Here is a 9,285-nt window from a genome sequence, read left to right as displayed (position 1 = left end):
CCCCTCTCCTCCAAATGCCCCAGGCACGGCCGCACCTGGTGGAAGCTCGCGGCATCCGGAGGGCACGCGCACGTCTCCGGCAGAGGGGCCGGGTTCTCCGACGCCGCGCTGGGCAGCACATGGTGACCCCGTACACGGGGCTACAGGTAGTCACACATTCGCTTTTTTATTCTTATTCCATTTATTGGGGTGACATTGATCAACATGATCAAATAGGTTTCAGGGTGGGTTTCTATGTCACACAATCTGTATATTGCACCGTGTGCCCGCCACCCACGTGTTTGTTTTTGCAAACCCCTCATCCACAGAGGAAAGGGGGCGTCCTCATCTTCCCTCTGCAGGTAAGGAAGCCGGCTCACAGGGTGGAGTCGTGAGCCCCAGCCATACAGGTCGAGCTGGGATTTGGGCCCCAGTCCAGGCTCCTCAGGCAGGAGAGCCTGCAGGGGCCACCGCTCCTGGGAATGCAGCTCTGGCTGCACCTGCTCAGGGTCAAGGCCGGTCCCACTCCCCGGGCACACCCTCTGGCTGTTATTCTCTCTACTGCCTCTTCCCATGTGCCCTAGGCCCGGGTTCTTGCAACTCCTGCTGTGTCTCCTGATGTCGATGTTGTTGAGTGAAACATTCAAATACATAGAAAATACGGAGAAAGTTCCAGTCACCTTAAATTCCACAACCACGTCTGTCAGCAGTTTGGTGACCATTCTTCCATCCTATGTTTACATCGGAGGCACCAAATGCGTGAGCCAGGAGCCAGATCCACCCATTTCGTTGGCTTTCACCTTGTTCTCCTGCTCAGCATTTTGCAATTTAAAAAACACACACAACAAAACTAATTGATTACTAATATCACACAAACATGTATAAATTTGCCTATCCTTGGGCAACAGCGCTCCCATGTCTTCATGGCAATAGTCAGCAAATGCCAAGGACAAGCTGCCCACTTTATATGGAACAAGTCACTTCATTTTGCCACAGTCCCCACCATTCCCTGTTGTATCCCCAAGTAGGTCCACTTCCCTCATTTACTGCCCCCCAACACCCCAAGAAGAATTCAGGTTGGCAACCCCTGCTCTAGGTAGTCATCTACAATAACTAACGTTTATCAAAAACCTACTCCATGCCAACTACCACTCAAACATGCTTGATATGGGTTAACTTGCCTAATTCTCACAGGAATGATAGGAGGTAGGCACTGATATTATGTCTATCTTACAGATGAGAAAACTGAGGCTCCAGGAGGTGGTTATGCCCACTGCCCAAGACCATGGTAAGAGAGTGGCAATGTTGGTGTTTGAACGCAGGCAGTCTGGCTCCGGAGCCTGCCTCTGACCCCCATGCTATAGACGAGTGATGGCGAACCTTTTGAGCTCGGCGTGTCAGCATTTTGAAAAACCCTAACTTAACTCTGGTGCCGTGTCACATAGAGAAATTTTTTGATATTTGCAACCATAGTAAAACAAAGACTTATATTTTTGATATTTATTTTATATATTTAAATGACATTTAACAAAGAAAAATCAACCAAAAAAATGAGTTCTCATCACCTCTGACCTGTGTGTCATAGGTTCGCCATCACTGCTATAGACACATACACAGCTATATGTTGAAAATAATTTTCCATATCAATGAATATAGTCTAGGGTTATCTATAATAAAAGTGTAATATGCAAATCGACTGAACAACAGAATGACCATCCGGACGACCTTCTGGACGACCACGCTGTGACACCCACTGGCGCCAAGCCAGCCAAAGAGGGTGTGATGCAATTGGTCGGGGGCCCAGCTATCGCCCCATGATCGCCCCAAAGAGAGAGGGCCAGGCCATTGACCAGTGGGCTGCAGTGGGTGGGCGAGGCCTGCCTCTGTGGGGTGTGCTCGATCGCATGATCACCCTGCAGAGGGAGGGTCAGGCCACCGGCTGGTGGTGTGATCGATCCGTAGGGGGCTCCACGATTGCCACAACGAGGAAGGCCCAGGCCACTGACTGGCGGGCTATGGTGGGTGGGTGGGGCCTCCCTCTGCAGGGGACCGATCCATCATGGGGCTCCTGGACTGTGAGAGGGCACAGGCTGGGCCGAGAGACCCCTCTGCCCCAAGTGCACGTATTTTGTGCACCAGGCCTCTAGTCTGTACAATAAAAACAAAAGAAAAAAACTTACCCCAAAATAGCAAGAGTAGATACTTGTTGTTTCATCTGCCCAGTTTTGCTTCATTTAAGGAGCTGCCCATCTCCTGGTGGATCTGGTGGGGCTGTCCATTCCCTCACCTCCCTTCTGACTAGGCATGTGACTCAGCCTGACCAACCATGGTATTCCTCCCATGCTGTTGTAGTGATTGGTCCAGAGATGGGCACATGTGCCAGGCCCAGCCAATCGAAGTCTTTCCCTGAGAATTTCTTGATCGCCCTCTTTCTGAGGTCAATGGTGATTTGATGTGAGCCTGGAGCTGTCTGTGGCCAGCTTGACTGCCCTATGGAGAAAGGCCACCAGAGAAAGAAACAACTAAGACAGATTGAGAGAAGAGAAAAAAAGAAAGGGGGGTGAGGGAGGAAGAGAGAGAGAGAGAGAGAGAGAGAGAGAGAGAGAGAAGGGAACAAGTACATTTCAGCCTCTGGCATTCATATCCCCAAGGTTAACCCCATCTGTGACTCTCCAGGAATTGAGCCAGTGAACGCCAGTTAAGCTAGACTGTTATGTTTACTTAACACCAAAAGATGCTTGAATTCTACATCATCATTATTCTTTTTAATGGCTCACGCGGGCCCAGAGTCTGAATGCTGCATAATTTATTAGCCATCAGCCCCTGGTGAGCATTTGATTCTTCCCCAATTCCCTGGTTATCAATGATACTGGGAGGAGCGATATCTCATTAGGAGCAGGTTCTAGAGGCGAACTTGAACATCAAAGTGTGGCCACTGCCCTTGACCCCCACCCCTGCCTTTGACGTCCTGAATTATGGAGCCTCCTGGGTCTGGCCCCCTCTGTCCCTCTGCGCTGTAGGCTCTCGGTAAGTCTTGTGGCCAAACCTCGATGAGGAGGCAGGTCTGGGGGAAGCGGGCACATTTGGGGAGGCCCCAGCTCCTGAAGCCCCGTTTGCCACTCGGGTCCCCGGGGCCCGAGGCAGGAAAGCTCGGCAGTTCCAAGACGCAGAGGGGCCCCATCTGCCAGGCCAAGGCTGTTTCCAGTTCCGAGTCATTAGGAGAAACGAGAAATCAGAGAAAAGTATGAAGGGGAGGGACTCAGGTTACTCATCCAGACACACGCCCTGCCCACCACTGCCAGGTCCTACCCAGATCCACTGACACAACTGTGTGCCCCATGAGGGTCAAGAGTTTTGTCTGGTGCCAATGCCAAGAAGGGCACACAGCACATAACAGGGCTTCAATAACCATCGGCTGAACGGATGGATGGATGGACGGATGGATGGATGGACGGATGGATGGAGTACTCTAACAGTGTGGATGGATGGATGGATGGATGAATGGACGGGCAGATGGATGGATTGCTCTAACAGTGCGGCCCAAACGGGTTCAAGGGCAGGTTCTGCCCCTCACTCACTCTAAGTCCCCTCTGTCCCAGGTAAAAGGGGGTCACTAAATCAGACCACCTCTAAGCTCCTTCCAGCTCTCTTGCCCTGCCAGCTGTGTCCGGGTGAGGGACTCTGACAGGAAGCATCACTCACACAGTTTTGCTACAAGAGGATTTCAGTGCTGGCCCGTTCCCGTCTCCCCTGGGGGTGGGCAGGCCACTGAACTTTCTACTCGTTTCAGGCGAAACCTGCACAAGGTCAGAGAGGCAATGAAGTCAGACAGCACGGGGCCCGGGTCTGAGCGTTGCTCCCTCCTGGCTGTGAGACTTACACTCTCTGAGCCTCGTTTCCCATCCATAAAACGTGGACGGAGTGCACTTCGTGGGGTTGTGGAAAGGATTAAGTGAGATGGTGTACAATCACTTCGCACGGTGCCTGGCGTGCAGAGAGCACTCCATAAATGGGGACCTCCCAGACCCCGTATTTGGGGAATGCTGTGTGCTCCCCATAGCCAACTACGAACCTCCATCGAGGGCACATGGAAAAGGCAGAGCCCCGTTTTGGGAAGAAGGGCTGACTTCAGGCCAGAAGGAGCCCCAGGAAGGTCCTATTAAAGGGAGCCCCTCACCTCTTCATCCTTCTTCCTGCCCGAAAATCAGGCACAACGGCTGGAGACAGGCAGCCACGCTGGCCTGTGAGGAGACCTGAGGTACAAGCAGGACGTTAGGAGCTTTGATCCTGATTACTGGGCTTCTGTACCATAAGAGATAACTATACTCCAATTTCCTTAAACCCATTGTTACTTGGATTTTATGTTTCGTGTCAGCAACCCTAACTCTTCTGTTCCCATTTTGCAGATGACACAAAACAAGGCTCAGAGGGGAGGAGTTCCTACAACTAGCTAAGCCAGGACTTGCATCTGGGTCTCTCTGGCTCCCCTCCCACTGATTCTACCAATGAGAGTGTCCCTCCCTCCCAGGCTACCTGCACATGAGCTGGCAGGCAGGACCAGGGCTCAAGGAGCCGGGGGAATGGAGGTATAATCACGGAAGGCTTAACGGAGGAGGTGGCACTTGAGTAGACTCTTAGAGAATGAGTTACTCATACTAACTGAGCCATTCAACCAGCCCTTCGGACAAAAAGGGACATCCCAGATGCCAAACGGTGGCCCTGGGTACAGCATTAGGGCAGGTGTTGGGGTCCCCAAGACCAGCCCCAGGTTCAGCGAGTCACCAGGAGGATTCACACAACCAGCACGCAGTCTTATCCATCACAGAGAAAGGACCCAAAGCAAAATCAGTAAAAAAATGAATAAATAACAAAAGCCTGGGGTGAAGGCCAGAGGGAGCCAGGTGCGCGGAGTCACACAGGAAGCACTTCGCTTCTCCAGCAACAAACCGTGAGAACATGTGAGGTGTTGCCAGCCAGGGATGTCAGCAGAGACGCAGTGCCCACGGCTTTTACTGGGGTCAGCCACCTAGGCCGCGCTTGTCCCCAAACCCCGGACTCCCAGGAGGAGAGCGGGTGTCCAACACAGAGCACCTTGTTCGCACAAACAGCTTAGGCACAGTGAGCCCCCTCACCAGGGGGTGGCAGGAACCCTCCCCCATCCAAGTTCCCAGAGGCCAGCCGAGGGCTGGACGTGCAAGCAGGCCCAAGTCAGACTTGCTATTCCATCACCTTTCTGCACAGGAACTACACCTCTCCCCCGCTTTCTCTTTTTGAAGTGACTTGGGAAATGTCTTTTTGTGCCTCATGTCCAGATTTGTTGAGAAAAATGTAGTTTTCCATGGAGATCATTTCAACACATTTCCTAGAAAAAGGCCTCGCGTTATGCAAGAGCCGAGGAGCCGGCTGGTTTGAGGAGTCCCATGAGCACCAGGCTGACGGTTAGTCCCGAGCTGCCCACGAAATCAGTTCCAGCCAAGCATGTGCCAGAAATGAGCCTCGGTTTTCTCTTCAATGAAACGAAGGCCCTGATTTCATCTGTAGCAGTGAGCTTTTGCCGCGTAACAAAAGCTGGTGGCTTGAAACAGGTATTTCGTATTTCTCACTGTTCTATGGGATGGCGATCTGGGTTGGGCTCAGCTTAGCGGCTCTTCTTCTGGTGTTGCCTGAGCTCACGCATGCGGCTGTCACCAGGTGGCACTCGCTGAGAACTGCTGGGCCTTCCTCCAGACGGTCTCCCCTCCCCCACCTGGCTAGCCCTGTCCGGGTCCGTTGGCAGCTGGGCAGGGGTCCAAGGACAAAGGTGGGAGCTACAAAACTTCTTACGGCCTGGTCTCAAAAGTCAGATCACGTCACATTCTAGGGGTCCAAGAAAGGCACGGCCCAGGCCAGGTTCCAGGGGAGAGAGAACCCGCCCCCACATCTTGATGGGAGCAATGGCAGTGCAAAGGGGTGTGGCTACAGGGAGGGGTGGACATTATAGCTACATATTGCATTAAGCACTCCATCTTCCCTATGCTCCTTTCATTCATTTCTCCTCCTGCTCCTCCTCCTCCTCCTCCTCCTCTTCGTTCTCACTGAAACACCCTCGATGTCACCAACATTTGCCAGACACAGACTGGAGGATAAGGAAAGAGCATGTATCTTATAGATATTTCTTTACACCACACTTTCCCCTCCCACAAACGATTTGAGTCAACGGAGAAGGTACAAGGAGTAACATTGTGAATTTTAACCACAGGAGGAAACCAAAACTGAAAGAGGAAAGGAGATAGTGTTTGTTTATTGAGCGCCCGCTATGTCCCAGCTTCTTACACCGTTATCTTTCTCCATCTTTTCTGCGGCCCTGTCAAGGTAAACGAACGGATGCTCGTTGCAGAGAAGCGACTTGCCCAAGTTCAAACCCGGCTGAGCGGCAGAGCTGAAAGCCACACACGGAGCTGGGCCCCCACATCTGTAGGCTGCGTTAGAACAGCTGTAAAGAGCTTCAGATTTGACTGTGAGTTTCCCAGCGCCCTAAGGGAAAAGGGAAACTGAACATATTGCCCAACTGGTCACTAGACAGGAAAAAGCCAGACATTTCATTGGGGAGGCCGGGGCGGGGGGTGGGGGGGCGGCGGCAACACCCTTCCTAGCATGGAATTAATTTTTATTTTCTCCAGAGAGAATTGATGAAAGAGCTGGTGGGGTGGGATCCGGGGCTCAGCTTCGACTCCAAGAGCAGTGAGCCTTCATTTTAGATGTGAGTGGGTTACTGAGCAATGCTCATTGTCCCTGGAGAAGGCATTGCTTCCCAGGGACCATCCTCGTGTGTGTGTGTGTGTGTGTGTGTGTGTGTGTGTGTGTGTGTGTCTCACTTTTCTTCCCTCCGCCTCCCTTCGTCTCTTTGGCCTCTCTCCCTCCCTTGCTCACACCCGAAACATAGAGAGAGCCTGCGACTTGAAACTCCGCTTTTTAAGGAAGTGCTACGTCAGGGGCCTACGCACAGACCCTGCGAGGACAGGACTTCCTCCCCACACGGTGGGGCGGGGCGAGCGGGAGGGGGCCTGCTGCGGCCGCGGTGACACATCTCTGCCTGCCAGGCCAGCAGCAGCTGGGCCAGCCGTTCACGGGAGCCCTGGCCACCACTCCCCAGAGGCTTTGGAATGGACTTGTGCCACCCAGGTAAGCACCGGGGACAGCCTCGCTGGGCCTCGGTCTCCTCTTCTGTAGAATGGGGCCATAGCGCCTGTCTCAGGACCCTGGCAGGAAACGATGTGTAAACAGAGGTAACACAGGTGGGAATGCAGAAGCACACAGCGCGTTACGGGCTCAGGCTGGCTGCCGCGCTGGCCCCAGGCGCCGGGAATGAAGGGAACAAAGCGGGCGTGTCCCTGCCCCAGGAATTTACATTCCAGAGGAGAGGCAGACAGGAAGTGCGCTCCTGTCAGGTAGCAACAAGCAGAATGAAGAACAGGCAAGTAGGAGGAGGAGGATGGGACAGGGGAGTGGAGAGGCAAGGGCAGACCTGAAGGAGGACGGAACAGACCGTGCAAAGGCCCGGAGGTGGGGCTGAGAAAGGTGGCATGTCGGTCCCTACGAGCCTCTCTGCGTGGCACCAAGTCCCCGAGGCCCCGGTTCGGCCTTTGGGGAGTGAGGGTGGCCTTTGGGGAGCAGGGCACCGCCTGGAGCCCGTGGAGGGGCCAGGACCAGGCAGCAGAGGACCGTGGCTGAGACCGTCCCCAGGAAGCAGGACCCTGTGTCCGAGGGAAAGGGGAAGGGAGGACGCACACTGGGAATGGGAGAGAAACGGCGCTGCGTTTTGGGGGGACAGAGAAGAGGGGCCGAGTCCCTGTGCCCTGTGTCTCAGTGGCCGGCGCTGCCCGGACGTCCCGAAGGCACGGGCTGCAGGAGCTGCCCAGTCCCCCGGGTCCAGAGGCGCCAAGCTGGTAGCAGCAGAATCCTTTCTGCAGGGAAATCCTAACATGGAGCAATCTGAGCCCGCCCCCTGGGCCCCTTGCCCCACAGTGAGGGAACCACAGGTCCATTTCAGCACCCCCAATTACAGATGGAGCAAGGGAGGCCTGAGGGGGACAGGCTGTGGGTCACTCCCACCTCCTGACTCCCCGCCCAGTGGTCTCTCCCTACCCTGGCTCCTCCCGGGGACTGCGGGCTCAGGGAACACATCCTGGGCAGGAGGAGACCAGCAAGGAGCGGCGCCTGGCTCAGGGCCACCGGGCGGATGCGAGGGGCAGAGGAGACAGTAGTTCCCCCATCATCGGCTTTCCATCATTATCGCTTTGTTCTTTGGGGTCACCTACGGGGTCCTTGGGAACAGAGATGGTTGTCCCCAGGATGCAAGTGAGGAAACGGGCTCACCAGAACAAATGGGCGGCCAGTGAATGGCAGAATAGGGCCAAGCTCTGAGAGGGGAGAGCCCGGGTTACCTTGGGCTGATGTGGGGGTGGGGTAGGGAGGCCAGAAGGGGGTGTCACCGCTCTGCCCAGGAGAGACATGGATTCAATGGGGTCAACAGGAGCAGACTGCTGGAGGATTTGAGGTCTTCAGTAATTGCTCTATTCATTCATTCATTCATTCATTCTATAAATGGCCCGCCCTGCGCTGTGCAATGCTGGGGCAGCAGAAACCCTGCCATGGGTCCAGCCCAGGGGAGCTGCTGGTCTGGAAGAAGGGGGAGAAGGGAACACATCTGAGGGCAATGACCCAGGACAGATGTGCAAATGGGCTCAGGCCTGGCGCATGGAAAGAAGCCTCTCTTTCCACATGAGCAGGGGAGATCTGGGAAGACTTCCTGGAGGAAGCAGAGGAGAAAGGGACGATCATTCCTCTGATGCCCAGACTGGGTCTTAATCACCCCATGGCTAGGTGACTACCCCTCTGAGCTCAGATTTGTCACCTAATGTGGGCACCTTCAACCTTGCCTGACCTAAACTAAATAAGGATTTGGAGTTAGCCAGACCTGGCTCAGTTCCCAGCTCTGTACCAACCTGCCAGTGGCTATAATGGGCCTCAGTTTTCCCACCTGTACAATGGGCAGGACAGTGGTATAGGTCCCCCAGGGCTGCCTTTGCTCCTCTAGCCATGGGTGTGTGACGTCAGAAGCAGGTCAGGCCCTCTTCCCCAGAACCTGCCAGGAAGGTGAGGGACCCAGGCAACAAACCCCAACATGACCAATGGCTGTATTGGGTTGGTGCAGGCAGGCCAGGTGCAGTTAAAAATAGAGTAGATACAGCTCAGCTGTGGGTAGGAAGCCACACTAACACCCACAGGGCAGGCTGGGGCGGGAGCAGCTCCGCCCCCACCCCCACC

The 9,285-nt window shown here is 54.5% G+C and overlaps 1 protein-coding gene across 1 annotated transcript in view; it reads left to right on the top strand.

Annotated features, from left to right (window-relative positions):
- Positions 1-7,010: 7,010 nt before the first annotated feature.
- CYTH4 (cytohesin 4) overlaps positions 7,011-9,285 on the top strand; it is a 49,552-nt gene continuing 47,277 nt past the window's right edge. Inside the window, exon 1 of the mRNA XM_015559834.1 lies at positions 7,011-7,140. Within this exon, the coding sequence (XP_015415320.1) occupies positions 7,122-7,140 (19 nt within the window). The 5' untranslated portion in view covers positions 7,011-7,121. The remainder of the gene's footprint in view (positions 7,141-9,285) is intronic.

Source organism: Myotis davidii, unplaced genomic scaffold (assembly GCF_000327345.1).
Source record: "Myotis davidii unplaced genomic scaffold, ASM32734v1 scaffold514, whole genome shotgun sequence".
Classification (NCBI taxonomy): domain Eukaryota; kingdom Metazoa; phylum Chordata; class Mammalia; order Chiroptera; family Vespertilionidae; genus Myotis; species Myotis davidii.
This window is presented reverse-complemented; position numbering and strand designations above follow the sequence as displayed.